This window comes from Plasmodium cynomolgi, chromosome 13 (genome assembly GCF_000321355.1).
Source record: "Plasmodium cynomolgi strain B DNA, chromosome 13, whole genome shotgun sequence".
Classification (NCBI taxonomy): domain Eukaryota; phylum Apicomplexa; class Aconoidasida; order Haemosporida; family Plasmodiidae; genus Plasmodium; species Plasmodium cynomolgi.
This window is the reverse complement of record NC_020406.1, coordinates 1,358,324-1,380,050: the sequence shown is the minus strand read 5'-3', so window position 1 is coordinate 1,380,050 and position 21,727 is coordinate 1,358,324. Positions and strand designations below refer to the sequence as shown.

At 41.2% G+C, this 21,727-nt stretch overlaps 3 protein-coding genes across 3 annotated transcripts; 2 read left to right on the top strand and 1 right to left on the bottom strand.

Moving 5' to 3' along the window:
• Window positions 1-1,337: 1,337 nt before the first annotated feature.
• Window positions 1,338-4,481, top strand: PCYB_133940 (peptidase; the record flags this gene model as incomplete). The annotated part of the gene is made up of 4 exons (XM_004224419.1): window positions 1,338-2,992; window positions 3,185-4,072; window positions 4,229-4,328; window positions 4,440-4,481. Coding segments are annotated over 4 exons (2,682 nt in total), but the record flags the coding sequence as incomplete, so codon positions are not given.
• A 1,564-nt stretch (window positions 4,482-6,045) lies between these two features.
• Window positions 6,046-17,485, top strand: PCYB_133930 (cyclic-nucleotide binding protein; the record flags this gene model as incomplete). The annotated part of the gene is made up of 3 exons (XM_004224418.1): window positions 6,046-6,807; window positions 6,903-7,448; window positions 8,483-17,485. 3 exons carry the CDS (start codon window positions 6,046-6,048, stop codon window positions 17,483-17,485), a joined length of 10,311 nt encoding a protein of 3,436 aa, XP_004224466.1.
• Window positions 17,486-18,417: 932 nt separating this feature from the next.
• Window positions 18,418-20,207, bottom strand: PCYB_133920 (tRNA pseudouridine synthase; the record flags this gene model as incomplete). Its single annotated transcript, XM_004224417.1, has 2 exons — window positions 18,418-18,443; window positions 18,881-20,207. The coding sequence occupies 2 exons, from the start codon at window positions 20,205-20,207 to the stop codon at window positions 18,418-18,420; spliced, it is 1,353 nt and encodes a 450-aa protein (XP_004224465.1).
• Window positions 20,208-21,727: the final 1,520 nt, after the last annotated feature.

The following is a 21,727-nucleotide window of genomic DNA, read 5'->3' as shown; positions in this document are numbered from 1 at the left end:
GAGTCCACAATCTGTTGGTACATACAAGTGGAATGGAAGTATGCCTCACGCACGAACGTACGTATGTCCCAACGAATGATTTGTGTATACCAATGCACAGCTACGTACTGTGAAGAGCTGGCAAAGGTGTATAGACAATATTTTTCCCCAAAGCGAGCACCACACAGGAGAGTGACAAAATTATGCTTCACCAACGCTCCATTCCGCAGAATGCAGCAGCATACATTTTCAATAATACCCATTGCATACGCTCAAACTGTGACTGTTTGCCTTTATGATGACTCGGAAAAGTTCACCTTCCCTCCGCAGGAATTGTAAATCGTAATGTCTTCCATTTGAGCAGTTTCCCAAAAAAAAAAAAAAAACTTCCAAAAATTGTTTCATCGCAGTTGGGGTTATACAAAGTGTAAATATACTTTCAGCTGGGTCAATTTTAATTTTCATATAAATCTATGTAAAAAAAAAAGTGCGTTTTTCTTTCTCGCGTTATGCATAACTTGCGCGATCGCCAATGGGAAGTGCGTTTTGATAATTTGTGAAAGGGGAGGAGGGAAAATGCTGCAGTATGCACAAATTTTTCCTCAAACGCGAAATACGACAAGGGGAATACTACCATGAGGAGTGATCTCTGCGTCGCCCAAATGAGCCGAAAAAAATGTAGCCACACATTTGTAAATTTGGACCCGTGAAATTGTACGGCTGTACGGTTATGCGGTTTAACTGTCTACTCGGTTTCCTCCATCGGAGGGGAACCATAAAATGATGATTTTTAGCAACACGTTTCTCCTTTCCCTCTTTGCTTATCATTTTTAGGAGCACTTTTTTCGTTTCTCCCCTTTTTTCTTCCCTTTTGGGATGTCCCAGGTCTGCGCCTGCCTGTTCGTCTGCGTGTGTGTGCAAAAGGCGCCAAGTGGAGAAGTGGCGAAGCGGTGAAGAGGAGAAGAGGCGAAGCGGTGAAGAGGAGAAGAGGAGAAGCGGTGAAGAGGTGAAGATGCGAAGAGGCGAAGCGGTGAAGGTGCCCGCGCAACACGGATAACACTATGCAGTGCTTTCTGTTCTTCATTTTTCCAACCTTCATGCTGCCACGCGTTACGATAAAATGGAAAAAAAAGCAAGTTCACCGCAACAGGGCGAAAATGGCATTCCCGAAAATTCCCCCCAAACGCGCGGCAGTCATGATAGACATAGCAGTCCCAGCGAAGTGGCGTTAAATGAGCGAGGCGCAAACGCCAACAACAGCAGCAGTAGCAGTAGCAGCAACAGCAACAGCAACAGCAACGAAGCAAATACCCTTTTGAAGAAGAAAAAAAATCAGAGAAAATGCAAAAATAACGAAGCTAGCGCGAAAAAGAAGGATATCGAAGAGGCCCATCCGCACCCGAACGCGTCCAAATATAAACTAGTAAACTACTTTAACAACATCAAGTACAATTTGTCCCTTAGGAGATATTTTAAGATGCTTGTCACGGTCTCCATTTTTAACTACCTACCTCTGAACCTGCGCAACTTATCGAACACAGCCTATATGTGCGGCAAACGTTTTAACCTTAAAGATGTGGAGTCGTTTAAGCTTTTTTTAATTTTGTGCAAATCGAAGGTGCTCTTCACGTACAGGTCGAATTTCCGCTTAAAGATTAGCGATAGAAATTGCTTCTCCAGTAAGACCTTCTCCAGCGGGAGCTTCTCCAGCCGCAGCAGTGCAGAGATGGCCCCTTCGAACCGTAACAACGAACCACTCACCAGCAGCACAAACAGCGGAGGGGCACACTCCAACAACCTAGGCGAAGTGGCACACTCCAACAACCTAGGCGAAGTGGCACACTCCAACAACCTATTCGATGTGGCACACTCCAACAACCTATGCGAAGTGGCAGAGCGAACGAAGGATCACGAAAAAGGAAAAGACCAAAGGGGAAAGAAAAAAAAGACCAACAGGAAAAAGAGGAAGAGAAAGTACTACAAAGAAAGAGTCATCAATTTTACAGACCTCCCTGAACATTTTTTGAAAAAAATATGCTTTGACGAAATGGAATATTTCTACATCAATTTTGACAGTTCTTCCAAATCGATTCGTGCATCCCATTTCAACAGAAACAATTACAAGTACACGAATGGTAATCCATTTGATCAGAAAAAAGACTCATGTGGAACCGTTTCGGAGGTCGAAAATAATAGGGACACCTCTTTCGATAGTACAAACGATAGCAACAAAAGTGTTTATTTCTTAGAAAACTATGGAAGTAATTCCGATGTTAATAGAACAAATGGGGGGAAGAGCAGTGGGGACTCCCTCAACTGTGATGAAGAAGCGGATAACCACAGCAACACGGGAATATCCACCATGAATGACACCCTCCTTGTAGTTAAGCAGCTGGAGGGGAAAAGCCCCAGTGCGTACAAATATTTGCCAAATGGCTCATCGGGTGAAGACTCCAAAATGGTAGCAAAGAACGAAAGAGCAGTAGGGCGCGATAGTGTTAGCAACAAAATGAACGAAAAGCAACAAGACAAAAAATTGAAAAACTCCCATTTGGAGAGGGAGAACATCCCTCTTGTGCACACCCAAGTTAGCAAAAATAAATATGACAAATTTACAAAGAGGAAAAGAACCAAATATACCAAAGGAGACGACACAATATCGATATACATGAGCGATACCGGATGGGGGTGCATGATACGGGTCGTCCAAATGGTGCTAGCGAACATACTAATCAAGTACAAAGTCTCCAAAAAATATGCCTTCTTTCACAATATGAGCGATTACACATTTTATAGAAATTATCTCAAAAAATCGTCAAATGAGCAGCAGGTGGGGGATGGAGAAGGACCCATTATTAGCAAAGGTGAGGGAAATATAAATGCCTCTAACGTAAGTTGCCACGTTGAAAAAATGGCTGCACGAAATTGCTGCGATGAAAAGATGAAAGAGGCCGATTATTTTATAACGGACGGAAAATCAGACGCACCTTACTGCTATGATAACAACTCCACGGTGAGCACTTCTAGTAATTTCCCCCCTACGGAGAAGTTCCCATTTTGTGAACGAAAAAAAGTGGAAGGTGTTAACGACGGGGAGGCAACAACAGCAGGGTTATGCACTTCTTTATGTACCTCTTTATGCGCCTCTTCATGGAGGGGTAATTCCCCCCCAAGAAGGGAACAAAACGTATATCGCTATTTTAAGAATTACGAAATGTTTCTGAGAAGCGGTGGGGAAAGCACCCCCCAGATGAGCATCGACAGTGCGGACGAAGTAAAGGCCGACGCAGTGCAAAACCCACGCATGAGTGCCGTTCGACACGTGAACGTGAACAACTCGCTGGCATACTCTGTGCTGCTGCAGTTTAGAGACATGGAAAGCGCCAAGTACTCCATTCAGAATATCATTTACGAAACCATGAAGTACAAAAAAGTTAGCCAAAAAAACATGGAGCATTTTGTGCATGAGTGGCTAGGTCCCACCAGCAGCGCAATTGTCATATCCAACCTCATTAACAGAAAGAAGGTCCGCTTTGTGAAAAAAAGAAAAAACAAAATTCCGCTAAATCGTGGAAGGCACTTAACAAGGGGTGATCACTTCCTTCACAAAAGTGAGCCTATCGAGGGGAGAGAGATTGCCCCTGCGGATCGAGTCACCAACAAAAAGGAATATTTTTTTGTAAAGCGCAAAAAAAGACATGCCTTTTTCTCAGTAGCCTTTGACACGGGCGTAATGTACAACAATCAAGTATTAAAATTTTTTCAAATTAAGGAGAAAATATTAGTCATTATATGGGTGTGCCTAAAACTAGGGACTGATTCTTTTAACATAGTGAAATATAAACAGTCCCTACTCTCCTGCTTTGGCCTAAAACAGTTCCAAGGTATAAGTAGTGGCAATGCGCATACCAGTGCTCACTACTTTTATGCGGCAAATGAAAACGGCCTGTTTTACCTGGACCCTCATATAAAATGCCAAAGGGCCTTCACAGACTTAAATGAAAATTACGATACAGAATTTTTCACACAGAAGATAAAGTTTCTTCCCTGGGAATATTTGAATTCCTCTTTGTCGATGATATTCGTCGTGGACGTAATGCTTAAGTGAATTCTACTCGTGCGCCTATATGTCTGAATATGCGCGGAAGAGAAATGAAAGAGGAGTCTTCCTATTCCACCCCACCCAACAGGAGTTATTAAGCAGGATATGTACTACATAATTTTTTTTTTTTTCCCTTTTTGAGTGCAGTGTAAGGAAGACTATTTCAATTTAACCCAAAATTTGAAACTTATCGATCCAAGCATATTTGAAGTTTACGATGAGGAGCCACAGTACACCTTCAGGAGTGGTAATTTTTAAGATAACCGGCTAGGAGGGTTCACTTGGTGAATCGAGGCACATGTGTACATATATCGGCATGTTTTTCATATAAACTCCTCATTCCAATTCTTTTTCACAGAATTAAACTACGACACGGATGATTCGGGACTGGTTCTTTTGTGATTCCATTTTATTCTTTGTCCACAATTTTGAAGTCACACTGTTGCGTCCTTAGCCCATTGGAGAAGATATGCAATTTTAATTGGTTTGCTTAACATGCAGATTATTAATGAGTACAGAAAAAACAAACAAAAAAAAAAAAAAAAAAAGAACAACGATGTTGTTGCGAAGGGGTAACCTCTTTTTTTTAAGTTCCCCCACATCCAGTTGATTATTTTTTCGTAAATTTGTCTGCTCCTTTTGAGATCCCACTTTAGCATCAATTTGTTTTTTTTTTTTTTTTTTTTTTTTCCATCCTACGGGTAACATCACATTAACATAAATTGTATTAATTTGTGACATAGCGCAGTTTCGCTCCATTTTGAACTTCCTTTGCCAACCTCATCATGACTAATATTTTTCTTTTTTGTCCAAATTTATTCATAAAATGATCCTTTTAATGGTTTTGCCAAGACGCTTTTGCGAATGAATAGGGCTTCACAGAATTTATTCCTCCGTGGCAAGCTCGCCTATGCAGTTTTGGCAACCCGTTCGCCTTGGAAAGAGTTTGTCCACCTTACGAGAAGTATATTTGCCAGCGCGAAAATAAATCGTGCATTTTTCGAGGGTTATAATGGGAACTCATAGGGGGTGGGGGGAACTTCCGCTTTGGCAGTGAAACATGTCAGCATTGACTCACTCGCTTGGCCGGCTCGCGTCATCCATTCTGTCAGCGTTTGCCGCAGACCATTTGCCGCTAAGCATTTGCCGCAGACCATTTGCCGCAGACCATTTGCCGCAGACCATTTGCTGCTAACCATTTACCGCTAACCATTTCTGCGCGCGCGCACATTCTTCGGCAGTGCATTTAACGCAGGAGTTCACCCCCTCCCCAGAGTCAACCTTTTTTTTTTATAGACATGCACAGTGACACGAAGGGGAAAATTAAACGGACGAATGGACAACCTTTTTTTTATTCATCCGAAGCGAACACGTACACTGTCAAAAATTGTACGTACATTATGTCATTGTGGTTTAATTTGGCCCACTTTTTTTTTTCTTTTAAACATAAATATCCGATCAGTGTACATGCTATAAACGACATGAACACGTCAAATGTACCAATAATTTTGTTAACATTGGTGACGATGCTCACTCAGTCTGCTTTTAAAAAAAAATTTAATGTTTCACCAGTGCGGCAGAATTTATGCTGACTCGTGTAATTTTCCCAAAAGTGCAATTTCACACATTTTATTTTTTTCCTGCAAAATTGTTCTACAAATAATTTTAAAAAAAATGCGCCAAGGGGGGAACTGATTCGAAATGTAAGCAAGGTGTGAGGAAAATAAAAAAAAAAAAAAAAAAAAAAAAAAAAAGGTAGTGCACTTTAACTGAACAGAGAAGACTACTCTATAGAGGAAGGGCCTTATGATGAGCGAAGCGAAGAAAGTGCGCATAGCGGAGTAGCCAGGGTTGGCAGAACAAAGCTTAGCAAGCGAACCAAAACGTTTTCCCAAGCTGGAAACAGACTCGTACAGTATAACTTATCGTGGCGTAGTGTATAACCCCACATGAGGCAGGCAAACATGGATGACCTCGAATCGAGAGCCATAGAAAACATCCACGATTACCTGAAGGAATGCCTGGACAGAAACAACTGCAAGGCTGATCCGGGGGGGGCACAAAGAGACATAAATGACGTCTCGCTGATACACAACTCGTTAAAGAAGTATGTCGTGCGACTAGCCAACATAAACAATTACATCAAGCAAGAAAACTATTTTTTGAGGAAAAAAAATGAGCAACTAGTTAAAAAGTGCAACGAAAGGGATGCATTCGATTTTTACAAAAATGAAAAAGGGACTCACAGGATGCATAGAACGCATGGGCCGCTCAAGACGCACGGGACGCATACCATGTGCATGAACGAAATGCACAAACTGAGTGACCAAAATGAGTTTATCAAATACAAATATGAGCAAATGCTGCGGCAAAACCTCTCGCTGCAAAAAAATAACGTCCAACTGAACAACACGCTGCTAAACAGGGACAAACATGAACCACACACAAATGGAGGAAACAGAAAAATCAAAATAGAAAATGAATTTCTAAGCGAAAGCCCCCACCACTTATTGCCACATCATGAGGAAGGACGAAACATGTTGGGAAGCAGAAATGAAAAGGACATGGAAACAGAACCAGCTGAGGTAAACTACATGACGTTTGAAGAAAAAATAAATAAAATCCTCAAGTGTACAAACATTTTGGAAGAAATTTTAGCCATCCTTAACAGCAATTTGAAATATGACGAACCACTTATTTTCCAAAAGAAGATGAACATGATGGAAGTAGAAAAAGAAGAATTAATAAAGCAGAATGATTAAAAGAAAAAATTTTACAAATAGAAACCTTCATTTTGAATGATCCCTTTTTAGTGGAAAAGTTTAATTTCTTCTACGATTCTACTAACTTCAATTTGGATCCCTCGATAAGGGATAACCTCCAGTTGTACAAAAATAATAGCATAAAAATGATGTTCCACAATTTGTGCTGCTCCGAAAGAACAAACGAATGTCTGAAACAACAGTTATCAAGTGAAAAAAAAAAATCTCATATTTACCAAACGTATATGTATGACATGAGAGAGAAGTTAAAGGATGACCTAAATGAACTGTTCAGATTTAATAGACAGCAAAATGTGAACTACCATAATTTGAATCGATGCGACGATTCGATTCGCCATTTTAGTGAAAAGGGGAGTTCTTCATCCCCCTGGAACATATTCTACAATGATAACAATAACGAGGAAGAAGAAAATGTCTCAAGGAAGGAACACCTAAAATATTACAACTACCTTTCTGACTTGAGCACACCAAATTTTTATCGCATGTTTAAAATGAATAGCTCCAAAATTAACCATAACGAGAAAACGTTGACCCAATTGTGGAATCGGATTAGGGACCTCAGCCAGGATGCCGGTTGCTTCGAGGTATGACCGCATGTGTGAAACGTTGCAAGCTGCATGGTGTATTCAGTGTTCATTAGAGAAAAGGGGCCTAAACGGTAAAGCAATTGCTATCATCACTGCTTTACCTCTTTGTGAATCCTCCTTAAATATTTGCTCCTCTATGTTATTTACATAAAAAGGGGCTTGGACTTATTCGTTTTCCTCCCCGCACCTTCCTCCAAGTGGTGCCCAAATGTGCTCACATGTGTTACATCTTTACTTGTGTTTTTTTTTTGCAAGTGGATCCACTTTAACATTTCCGCATGTATGCACCTCATCCTGCTATTCTCACACATACGTGAGACAACCTCCCCCCAGTAGGTATTCACCAAAAAGGGCACAATCACATTTGCGTTTTTTTTTGAGACCCTTTTTTTTTTTCACACAAAATATGATGCTGGTCTAACACTATTGAAAATGTCATTTGTCTTAATTTTTCAAATCAACGTGGTCAATTCTGCAAAAAAAAAAAGGCGCCCTTTTTTGCGTATGTTAAAATGTTGCATAATTGCTTATGAAGATTAAAGTGTCCCTTTTTTTGTGTGTTCCTCCGGATAGAGATAAATATATGCATGCATAAGTCGGCTCTTCTCTTGAGCAGCAAATAGCCCACGTGTATGGCTCGACTGAGGGGAGGGAGTATTTCCATAAAATATCTTTTAATGAGGAATATCGCGCATGCGCGTGCTTATGTATAGCATACATGTTCTACATTTCGTATTTTTTATTTTGCCTTTCTTTTTTTTTTTTCGGCTCATTAAGGGGAGAAGCGGGTTTTTGCAACTGCCCTACCCCCCGTCGAAGCGCCACAATTTGGTTGCACATTCCATTGTGTGTTCATACATGGTCAGTTGCACTTATCTACGCAGATACGTATTGGGGAAAAATCCACGACCCCCGTGAAATGCCATTTTTCGATTCTTCACATTACGGGGGAGTTTTTCGCACGCCTCAAATTTTAATACGTTAACTCTATATATTTAATACCAATTTTTTCCCCCTTTTTTTTAATTTAGAAGAGGAAATATGAACAGATCTGTAGACAAGGCAAACACGATGCCAGTCAGGCCGAGCTCGAAGATGACATGCAAAATGAAGTATACTACTTTAGAATAAAAAAATTAATAAGCATGAGGAAGAAGGAACTGGATAGGATGTTACTATCGGGAGGACGCCAAATGGCTATCCAAAAAAAAAAAGAGGACAGAAACAAATTGAAGAATGAATTGTATTTAAATCGTGTGGAATACAAGGAGGCACTGCGCGAATGGTTAAGAAGGCAGGAAAAAAAATTACACAGCGGTGACGATCCTAGGAACCCCCCCCATAGGAATTCCCCCTGTGGGAGCAAAAATATTGACCAATTCAACCTCTACATCAAGCGAAAAATTATTAATCAGTTCATAAAATACAAAGACATTTACGAGTATTTGGTACAAAATAAAAGTGTTTGTAAAAACCAGATAAGCAAAGAGAAATTTATTAATTTTTTTAACAAGCATATTTTGAATTTCCAAAATTGTGACACTGCACAGTGCAGTAATAAAGGGACTCCTGGAGATGCAGAAAGGAGAGTCATTAAATCATGCCAGAAGGGGAAAAGCCTGCTTAAAGATGAGGCCAACCAAAAAAGGGGAAGTGTTTATGTGGAGGAGGACAGTACTCAGTATCATGACGTTACATTAGAGGATCGTGCAAGACGCAGCAGTCACCATTCTGAGGAGAGCACCCTGCGGAGTGATCACCCCGGTGAAAAGCAGGGCGAAGCCACAGGGGGGAAGCAGGGGGATGCCAAAAGGGAAAAACAGAGGGAAGCCAAACGGGAAAGACAGAGGGAAATGGAAAAGGAGAAGCAGCGGGAAATAAAAGCAGAGATGGAGAAGCAGAGGGAAATGAAAGCAGAGCAGGAGAAGCAGAGGAAAATAAAAGAAGAAATGGAGAGACAGAGGATAATGGAGGAAAAAAGGAAGAGAAAAATGGAGGAAAAAAAGCAGAGAAAAATGGAGGAAAAAAAGCAGAGAAAAATGGAGGAAAAAAGGCAGAGAAAAATGGAGGAAAAAAGGCAGAGAAAAATGGAGGAAAAAAGGCTGAGAAAAATGGAGAGAGAGAAACAAAGGGAAGAAGAACGAACGCGAAAAGTGCAAGTAGAGCGGGAGCGCCAAGTGAACGCAGACCCACCCACCACTGAGGACCATGCGGGCGAAGAGGAGAACCAAAACCAAAGTGAGCTCGAAATCGAACCAAGTGATAACAGCCAAGGGGAACAAATGAGGAAAGGAAATTTAAAAAAAAATGAAGAAATGTCAGAAAAATTCTACATGCGAGCAGAGAATCCCAGGAGACATGACTCCTCCCTAGAGGTGTTAATAAATACTATTAAAAATATAAACAAAAATCAAACAGGAAAAAATATGACCAGTAAAAGTGTAAAAGGTTTGTTTTCTCCTACCCATTCGATGGACAAAACGGGTCGAAGTAGTCTTATTGGGGAATCTTCTCAAAAGGAGAGCAGAGCATCGAATTTGAGTAAAAAGGATAGCAGCCAAGGTAGCGTAGAGTCCATCAAGTCGAGTAATTCATTGGGTGTAGAACCCACCGAAGGGGAAATTAACCAAAGTGAAGGAGGAGCAAGTGATCGTGAAGAATTTAGTTTAGGCCACGCCGAATCGGATGCAGCCAAATCGGATGCTGCCAAATCGGATGCAGCCAAATCGGATGCTGCCAAATCGGATGCTGCCAAATCGGATGCTGCCAAATCGGATGCTGCCGAATCAGCTGATGCGGAAGATGGGAAGAAGAGGCAATTTTTTAATTTGTCAAGTGAACCGGAGAAGGATGATCACATGGGGGGAGAAGCTAACCCAGAAGAGGATATCAATCGGGGTGGATGGGAAATACACTTAGGTGCCGCGGCGCGGGTTGCAGAATGGCTAAGCGTTAGGGGCAGGACTATCAACGGCGGATCGGTCGCCCTAGACGAAATTAAGAGGAGAAACACCGTGAGGGGTGCGGGCGCGTCAGAATTGATACACCCGCAGGGGGATGCGCAAATGGGAGATGGCGAAAGTGGACCGGGGACAGATAGCGATGAGAAGGAGCCACGAAAAGATGACGTTCTAGAGGAGCCTAATAAAGACCTCGACCAAAATGGACTCCCCGAAAATGTTGATGAGGATGGACCCCCCAAAGATAGCAATCCAAATGGACTCCCCAAAAATGTTGATAAGGGTGAATCTCCCAATAATGTCGATAAGGATGGACCCCCGCAAAATGCTGATAAGGATGGACCCCCCCAAAATGCTGATAAGGGTGAATCTCCCCAAGACGGTGAAACCACGCGCAGTAACCGCGCAACCGACAAGAGAGAGAAGCCCCCCCCTAAACGCATCCAAAATGAAAACTTCCTCGAATCGGGAAGCGAATACTCCGAACAAGACCTCTTCGACAACAACAAATATGCTAAAGTAAAAATTCACGAGTTCAGACAAATGCTTCATCTGCACGATAAAAATGTGTACACCTTTTTCATGAACCTAATTGTGCATAGCAAGATTAACCTAGTGAGGGATTATAAAAATAAAATTTTCAACGCGAAGGTAAACGCAACAGACATATTAGAGTACCTTTTAAAAAACTACTTCGAAGCGGATAAATTAGCTGTCAAGGAGGAAATGAGAAAAGGAGGTTCACACACACAAGTACACCTAAGCGAAGTAGAATTCAAACACATTAAAGAGTACATATGCAACAACAGCAGTAGCTCTTCTCTAAAAACACTATACCATAAGATTCTCTTTTTGAATAAAGAAAACTTCGAAAGTTTTAAAAGTCGTTTGCTGGAAGGTGGGGTGGTAAACCTAATTAACCTTTTCCACGATGAAGACATTAACAACTTTGACAAAATTTTCGACGTTTCTTTTGTTAATTTCTGTGATATTGTGGGAATATCGAAAGACACATGCACATACCATTTTAACCGCATGGACAAGAATTACAAAGGGAAAAGGTATATTTATTTAAGGCACATATTTCGCTATCTGGAGGTGGAAAGGGACATGAAAGAGGAGTTACACAAATACAATTTCCTTTCTATGCAGAAAAAAAATTTAATTTATATTCATATCAGCGAGTGTTTTGATAACTTAAATAAGTTTTTCAAATCTGTGGAGAAGAAAAATAACTTATACATCAGCCTGAACGAGTTTATTTATTTCTTTTCCGAAAATGAGAAAATGGAGAAGTATTCTTACTCCCAGGAGGATGTGACCTCCTTGTATTACTCCATCCTTTTTTATGTATACTACACGAATAAGAACAAGGTATTGCAGACGCTACAATTTTGGGGGGAGTCAAACGGGGGGAAAGAAGGAAATGACCCTCAGAAGACGGGACCAACTGAGCAAAATGGACATAACAAGAACGAGCCACCCAGGACACACCCCTCCGTTGGTATAAACACAATTGTTGATCAAACTCGAGAAAACAAATCACCCCCAGATGATGGATACAATTATGTTAATCAGAATTTGTCTGTCTACAAGGAGTATTTTTCCCTGGACGATTTCAATTTTGCCATTGAGCTGAAGGACCTTTACTTTTACTTCGAGGGCTTCGAGTGCCCCTTTTCAAAAATAAAACGGAGAATTGTGGAGATTTACGGATCAGTGAAAAGGGGACTGGTAATTAACCAAGAGACTTGCAACAGCGAGAGGGATGGAGATGACACGAGTAGCTCACAGAGCGATCAGGAGGAGACGACAGACGTGGACGTGGGTCTGCAGCTTGACTCCTTCCAGTTGTTCATGCGGAACAAGTACAGGTACAAGCACAGCGATCGGGTTTGCTTCCACGAGCGGGAGGCGAAGCAGGGCAAACAGGAAAAATCAGCCAAGGTGGGCAAGGTGGGCAGAGTGGCCAACCTGGATAGGGAATCCGAAGCGGACTCGCTGGACGAGGTGGGCACAGTCCCCCCAATCAGCAAGAAAACCTTCATGTGCCTGATGTACAACATAGGGATACACGTGAGCCACTGCCTGACCCTGTGGAAGAGCTTCTCCCCCTTTCTGGAGTACGACAAGCTGGACTACAAAATATTCTGCGGGTTCTTAAACGGGAAAATAACCGTAGGGAGCCACGAAACGGAGGAAGGCGTAAACAAAATTAAAAGCAAGCTAATAAACACCAAGGAAGAGAAGGAAGAGAAGGAAGAGAAGGAAGAGGACGCCATCTACAACTACAAAAACAGGATGAGGGGAACCATCTGCTCTCGCATAATAAACGACTTAAGCGAAAAGGATTCAACACAACTGCTCACAGTAGACGAAATAGAGGTTCTAACGCAAGTGCTGAATCATGTCACCCCGTTCAATTTTTTGGACAAAAATGAAAAAAAAAACTTCATACAAAAGTTAAAAAAAAAATGTTTTAAAAAGGGCCACGATTTTGTGTCCCTGGGGGGGAGAGACGTAAAAATTGGAGAAAAAGAGAAAGAGGAAATCTCAAAGGGGGAAACCCCGAGCAGTGCCTACCAAAACAACACCATCGTTATCCTGTTGAACGGAATTTTAAGACACACCACGGAGCTTAACTCCTTCATAAACAGCATCAACGTGATCGACATGGTCAACATGCGCTCCTACACAGCACACACAAATGTAGCCGTGATTGAGGTAAATAAGGAGCTATACACGAGCGACTTTGTAAAGCTAGTGGAACAGAAAAGAGAAGTTTCGGAAGAGTTTATGAGCATTATCGATGATGTACCCATCTTTAAAAATTTCCCAGATGCCTTAAAAAATAGCCTATCCATAAATGTTCAAAAATGTAAATATAAAAAAAAAAAAGTTATCATAAGACAGCATGATGATCCTACCCATTTTTACATACTGAAAGAGGGGGAAATACATTTCTACTGTAACAGTGTGATGAGCACCCCGGTGAGGGTCATTTCTAGATGTTCCTTTTTTGGGGAAGTAGCTCTCATATTTAACACTCTGAGAACATGCGACGCGGTGGTTGAGTCGGATGTAGCTCACTGCTACTGTATTTCGAGGGAGTACTTCCTTTCCCTTTTGAATAAACAAATTGTGAAAGAATTTGTGGAATATTTCAGAACCAATTACACAGAGGGTATTCAGCACATCGTTAAGAATTATTCAAGTGGGAATATGACAGCGGAAGGGGCACTGCTTAACGAAGAAAACAATAGAGGGAATCGTCCCAAAGGAGCAAACATCCTGCAGAAGTTACCCTCCGATGGAGATGAAATGCTGGTTGAAGTCAAACGATCGAATTTGAAAAAAGACACAAATCAGCTCTCCCAAGTTGGTAGCCTAAATAGATACCTCTCCTCAGTAACCCTCTCAGGAGACAACATTACAGTGGACGTGGAGTACATCAACCAAAGTAACATCAGCTCATTCTACAGTGATTTGGATAAAATTCTGTTAAAAATTTTCAACACAGAACAGAAATATTTTGTGGAAGAAATGGAATCCCACTTGATGAAAGTTAAGGTATTAAAAAAGGTCCTAAATAACATGAAGGATAAAGAAACCTTTCTTAAGCATCTCAAATGGGAAAAATGTCCAAAGGGAAAACACATCATATTGGAAGGTGATTCCTTTGATAAATTTTACTTTGTTAAAGAAGGAGAGATATCCGTACAACAATTTAATCAGTACAAAAATATGTATGAGGAAATATCCACAGTTAGAAAGAATCAATACTTTGGTCATCAGTTAATTTTGGATAAGAAAAAATCCTCCTTCATTGCGGTAGCCTCCATGGACACAGAACTGTACATGTTAGAGGCATCCCTATATGAGCACTTCCTTGCCCCCTTTATCGACACACTGAACAAAATAAATGATATTAACCACAAGGATGAGCTAACAGAGAGTATAAATAACCACGTGATGATGAAGAAGGACAAGGACAACGATTTTGTAATAAAAGTCATAGGAATTCTAAAGAAGGTAAATGTGGTTCAGAAATTAAATGACGACCAAATGTATTATGGTGCCAAACATTTCAATTTTAAATTTTTCAGAAAGGGAGCAGTTATAATAAGGCATAACGATACTCCTGACCATTTTTACGTAATCAAAAAGGGAATCGTTTCCGTTAAGGTGGACGAGAAAGAGGTGGCAGATATCGTTGAGCATAGGAACAATCTGCACAGTGCGGATAATAATCAAGAGGAAGAAACTACACACAGAGGTGGAAGAACAAAATCGGTCTACTTGTACAAGTATGATTACTTCGGAGAATTATCCATTATAAATAATCAGCTGAGAACTGCCACCTGTGAGGCTCACACGAATTGCTTCCTACTAGCCATTGACAAGGTCTCCTTTGTTGAGCACTTTGGAATAATATTTAATGAGCTACTACAGGAAGCTGACATAAGGTACACGAAGAATTACAGCCTGCCGCCGTGGCTCAAGTCCATGTATGGTAATGGTGAGTTTAACGAAGACATGCACTCTATGTCGATGAAGATCCCGGAACTGGGAAGCTCCATCAGTAGCATTTCGGACGATAGTAACGAGATGTTCAGCTTCGAGAAGGAGATAAATGCGAAGATAAAGAGGGAGAAGCGAAACAAGAGGAAGAGGCGGGGGAAGCTAAAAGACCGTAATGTAGACGACGAAGGCATGGGTGATCATCCCTCTACAAAAAATGAAAACGAAGTCGAACATGCCAGCTCGAGAAGTCTCTCCAGCAACCGTAGCCTAAGCATTGTGAACAACGAAGAAAGGATTAACAAAATTAAGGAGGAGAAGAGGCAAAAAATAGAAGAAATTAAGCTGAACGAATTGAAGGTGTTCGAACGGATAAAGCGGAAGGAGGAGAGAAAAATTAAAGCCTTGATGAAGAAAAAGGGAGTATTCCTCCAAGGAAAAAACACAAAGGAAGACTTAAACGCAGCTCAGCCAAGCGGCAATACGGGGGATGACCAAGAAGAGGGAGCACCCGCGGAGGAGGGAAAAATGATAACCATAAACCCTGAATCAGATAGGAAGGAAAATGAAAACCAATCGAAAGATAAGCAACCAAGTTCCATACAACATAAATCGTCGAGTATTTTAAAAAAGAGGATCAATCCATCGAACTCTTCCGAGCTGAAGGTAGACAAAATGTTGAAGAAGCTCCTGGGGGTTATCTGCTCAGAATACAATTCTATTTTTCATTTTTATGAATGCATAGACAAGTTCAACACTGGGTACATAAAATACAACGACTTCTTAAATTTTATCGTGTCCCAAAATATGGAAGAATTATTCGAAGGCAGAGACAATATGGAAAACTTGTTCAAGTACCTCTGTGATGGGAAGGGCATCTTAACATTAACACAGTTTTACAGAAATATGTACAGAGAGAAAGACATCGACATGTACTCACTGAATCTACGTCTGTGCGAAGTGTACGGAAGCAGTACGTTAGCGTTTAAAAAGATAGTTACTCAGTTCAACGTACAAGATGATAGTCTTTGCAGCTTTGATAACTTCGAACTAGTGTGCGATACCGTAGGGCTGAGCAAAACGAATATAAAAAATATTTGGGATAAGATTAACATAATGAATGAGGAACAGATTCCCCTAGAAATTATATTTAGCATTTTGAATGGAGAAGTTTTCGTGGAACAGGCCTACGCGGCTTACAATGAGAAAAAGTCACTGCTAAATCAGGTTGTTCATTTTTTCCAAGGTAATGAAGAAGACCTCACAAAAATGAGTACCCAAGTTATAGAAACAAATTTTAAGGTAAATTACGAAGAGCCAATAATAATCAATAAGTGTCATCATAAATCCCGCTCTAATGAATGTCAGCAAGTGGTAAAACTGTTGCAGCTTGATACACATTTTAAATACTTAACAATGGACCAGAGAAAATTCTTTGCAACTTTAATGAACCGGAAGGCTATGAACTCGGGAGATGTGCTAACCAACCAAGGGGATGATAACGCGGCTATTATATTCCTCTACGAGGGGACTGCCAACATAATTAGCCAGAACATTTTTGGAATTGAAACTGTGATTAGAGAGCTTAAAAATGACGAGTTGTACGGCTGCTACGAAGCTATTGAAGGGACACCAGCAGATTATCAAGTAAAAATATCCTCCGATAATGCTGTCGTTTGGATCTTAGATAGATCATCCTATAACGACCACTTAAAAGAAATGCTAGAAGAAAGAAAACAAAACTGTTTGCATATTTTTTCCTTACTCAAAAATGTGCCCATTCTGAGATACATCCCAGAGGAAACACTGCACTATCTTTCCTACGCAATGAAGGTTGAACATCACCAACCTAACCATACTATCATAAAGGAGAACACACATGATGATAAGTTTTACGTCATATGTAAAGGTCTCGCAACTGTTGAAAAAAACTCTGAAATTAATAAAAACAGACTTATTCTCTCGACCCTTCGAACGGCAGATTATTTTGGAGAAATGGCCTTAATAAAAAATATCAGACGAACTGCAAATGTCGTTTTAGATACTCAGACCATTTTGTTGTCTCTTGTCGATGTGGAATTCCACAGATTGTTAACTCCCTACTTTGATCAATTTTTAAGCAGAGCTAAAGCGAACTATAAGAAATTGCACTTGGATATCGAACTCGTTCCCGCGGAAATTGCCAGCATTAGTAGCAACCCCAATATTGGGAATACCCCATCCGGGAGGGGCGCACGGAAAAAGGTGACGATACAAGGATTTGACGAGGGGGACAGCCCGGTGGAGGATCCACGGGGTAAGAAAAAGGGCGAAATTAGCATCGTGCAATCTGCGGAGGAAACATCACCGAAGGAGGAACCAACCCAGGAGAGTAGGAACAGTCACCAGGGGGATAGCAAAAAGGGAAGTCACAACAAACATACTGACAAGGCCAAAGATAAGGGGCTGAGCAGAACCAAGAAGGGGAAAGAGCATAGATTGAAGGGGAAGCAGGGGGAAGGGGCAGATGGTACTGAAAAGAAGAGGGAGAAAAAAAAAGATGCACACAAGTGAGGAGGTTCCAAGAGGAGCCGAGCTGAAATTGTGAAGAGGGCACTCCTCCTCCGTTTGGCACGAATCACTGGCATAGAGTTCGATGGAAAATGAACAAAAAATGGAGTGCCCCTTTTGCACACCCATATAAATATCCAATTGAAGCATGAGTATAGTGCTGTCGTTAGTGCCCCCCTTTTTATGCAGCTGTTGAAAAGCGTAGCTAAGGGTTAGCTGAATGAAAGAGTACTTCCCTATGTTCGCACATTAGAGGATGGAGGAGAGGCAGATCTGCGGGATGCTAAATTGGAGTCTCCCTATTTTACTCCTTCGTTACATCCGCATGTGTATATATACAGACATATGTACCTTTACACGTCAAACGTTGCACCTTGGGTGCCCATGCCCTATCATGGCAGAACGCACAAGGCTCGCTTAAATTGGCCGTAAGACATTGTTTTGGTTTTTTTTTTTTTTTTGTCTTTTTTCGTAAGCCCCCTTTAAAGAAGTGGCATATTTTGCACAATTTTTTCGTTTCACTTTTGAAATGCACACTTCGTGCGAACTTTTTTGAGAACCTGCGTGGAAATTTTTTAAAAGTTTTTAATCAAGTCGGCACTGCCACTGGGGAGTAGCCCCCCGCTCATCGACGCAAAAAAAAAGGGTCATGTGGTAAAATGTATGCACCCCGGGGAAAAGCAGCCAGGCGTTGGTTAAATCTGATATGTTTTTTACTTATTCTGTTATCCATAGGTAAAGGGTAACATTTTACCTTCTTGGCAAAACGGGTGCGCAAAAAGGTGCAGTTTGAACCCCGCTTGAAGCGCGAAATTTAGGGGACGATTTTTAGTGACCTTTTGCGGCACGGCGAAAGGGTTACCTTGCGCGTTGTCTGCCACATTTACGGTTCAAATGTTTTAAATTCAAAATGGAGTTTTTTTTTGGTGTGTGTCTTAAAGGTTCAGCGAAAGGGGGCACACTTGAAAAAGAAGAAACGCGAAGAGTAGGGGCGACATGGTAAGGGACAAAACGCAATGAGATAGGAGCAACACGCCATCAGTTAGGCCTCTCATCATTATACAAACATGTACACATAAAAAATTGTCGCAAAGGCACACACACATACGCATGTATCTTTTATATACACAGGTGCCCATGCGTCATTTACAAAAAACTCCTATCGATCTGCGCGGCGGCATTACTGAAAAATGGGTTCCCCCTCGGGAACGCGTAAAATAGGGTTGCGCCTCTGGGGACACAAGCATATGTGTGTCCCTCGAAAAAGTTGCATGTTTTTACTCATCAGTCAAGTGGACTTAATTTTTTTTCCTCTTCTTTTTTACCACCCCCGAATCGGACTGCTCACCCGGGTTGTTGTCATTCTCCTCCGCCCCCTCCCCGTCCCTTTTTTTTTACTTTCTCCGTCGCTTAAATTGAAAGAGGAACTTCCCCCAACGGGGTTATTATTTTCACCCACCACATTCTTCCCATTTTCTCGCACCTCATTATTGTTACTGTCATCGTTGTTGAGCGTATAAATAGCCGTGTCGCCAACCAGTTTGGGAACGTAACCTTCACTTTTGATCCAACTTAGTGGTGTTTTTTCATTGGGCTTTCCGTACTTATCAAGAAGGCCAGCAAGGATTAATTTTTTTTTTTCCATAGATCTAGTACCATAACCCCACTTCACATCGTAGGTATCTCTATCCATAATAACTCTTTTGGTGAGAGAAACAACACCATGATCAACAGTGGCAATAACACTTGACGTCATTTGAGCAATGGCCAAGGCAACTGCTTCCCCTTTTGTTGTCATTAACACAATTTCAGAGTTTACATCGATATTATTATCGAATCTTAAAACTCCAGGGATGGTCAACTTAGCACCATAACATATGGCATTCACTGCACTGTCCTTTATAACTATCCTGGGGAAGTTTATGAGAAGCTTCTCTAACGGAGTAATAATTTTTCTCAAGTAAGTTTCATCCCCAGTTGTATCATACACATGCTGGGCATCCAGAATATCATGTAGAGTACACATATTGTCGTACTCTGTCATATTTCCCGATTTGACTCTTCTCAATTCTTGCATGTGAGCGCCTACTCCTAGTAGCAAACCTATATGCTCACATAAGGTCCTTATGTAAGTTCCTGCTTGACATTTGACCCAAAATACACATACATTATTAGCATCATCATAATCTAACAACTTCGAATCATAAATGGTTCGCACTCTTAATTGTCTTTTCACTGCACAGATTAATGGAGGCCTTTGGAAAATAGCCCCATGGAAGTTATTTAGCACTAGCTTTACTTCTTCAAGACTTTTTGGCTTGGAATGAAATTTACATACGCATACGTATTCCTTTCCAGATTCCTGTTGCGATTTGACCAACCTGGTTGCTCTGTTTAAACATACAAGTAACACACCCGTTACTTTTGGGTCTAAGGTACCACTGTGTCCTGTTTTTTCACACCTTAGAATTTTTCTTATCCAAGAAACTACTTCATGCGAGGAGGGGTTACTGGGTTTATCCAAGTTGATGATCCCATATTTTAGATACTCTTCTAAATTGCGCGAATAGGGAGAGTTTCCCATTGGTAGGGGCGTGAAATGGGAACTTCGGACGTTCAGTTTGTCATAGTTCTTTAGCAGGAGTGGCCAATTTGATGTATCTATCACTGCTTCTTTTCTCTCCGGTTCGATTTGGCAGTTCACCTTCCCCGCTGCTTCTTCCATTTTGTTTTGTATTACGGGTTCTGATATTTTAACGGGGATGGTGCTGCCTCCTGCTTCTACGTGCGCGCATGAGATGCATGCCAACGCGTTCGCAGTTGTGTTGAGGGTCGTGTTTTCCTAAGCGGGGGATACTCGGACGGTACTCGGATGGTACGCTGACTGTGGGTGGGCTGTCAGTGGATCCTATGCGCATATGGACCCTCCGCAGTTCCTTCCCTGCATGTACAAAACAAGGGATGCTTCCGCGCGATTTAATGCAAAAAAGGGAAGTCAACCGTTTGCCCTTGAAGTTTCAGCAGGGGCGCACAACAACACCAGCTTTCGTTTGTAATATGCTCGCATTATTCCCCCCCAGAGCATGCTTCTCGCACCACAGTTGGGTTAGCCTCCGTCGTGTTGTTATTGCGTTTTTTTTTTTTTTTTTGTATTAACGAATAGCAGATTCCTGATTTGATGGCTTTCCTTCTTTGATCGCAACTAAAAACTGTGGTTTACAAAATGTTCTTTTTTTTTTTCCTTTTCGCTGACAAAAAATTGCCGCAAGTTTTGTTCGTCGTTTGATCGTGGTGAGGCGCAGCAAATAGCGGTTAATGGTGACATAAAAAGGGACAACAAAAGCGACATATGCAACAACTTAAATAGCGACTTCGCAACTTACGAACGGGTTAATTTCATTTTTGCAGTCTCCAGCATATTCTGGGCGCACCCTTCAAAAATGCAGTTATTATTTTTTCAATTTTACGGGGAAAAAAAATGCATATAAAAAGGACTTCTCCGTTTGAAGCGCACAAATAATTATTCTGCAGCGTTCCACGGTCATCCCTCTGGGCGGCCACCTAGAAACAACATTCACTCCTCCAATTTAAATGACCCAAAAGTATATATGCATGTAACTATATAAACATATGCGGTTGAAACGGTAAAATGCAGTATGCCTCGCTGCTATGGTGAAACAACGGCGCTTTTTGTTTCTTACAAAAAATGCAACATGATTGGAGCGCTCGTGTAGAAAGGCCACCTTCGCAAACAGTATGAGCAAATTAGCGCAACGTGAAATGTTAATTGATAAAACAGGTTTTGCATGCATGTATAAACGTACATATATGAATACGTCTATATATACAACTGCGGCTACGCCGTGAGTTCTCCACCATGCAGCTTACCTCATCTTCATTTTTTTCTATAGCTTATTCGAAGCACACAAAAAAAAGCAAATGCTCAAGGGGAAAAATGTGCCCCATTTTGCGTAGCATGTATATAGATTAGAACGACCGACACAACTGCCAAGCGGATTGCAGCTCTTTTTTTTTTTTCCTGTGACCGTTTATACCTACATGCATTCGGGCGTAATGATATGTATGCATTATGTGGGCGCACGCATTTATATCCACTTGTGTGACATACCTTTTTCCTGTTTTGCTCTTTTCCTCTTTTCCTCTTGAATGCGTCTCTCTTCCTTTTCCATTCATAAAGATTTTAAAAACAAGCGACGAATCGCTTCGTCATCAAAATTTTTTATT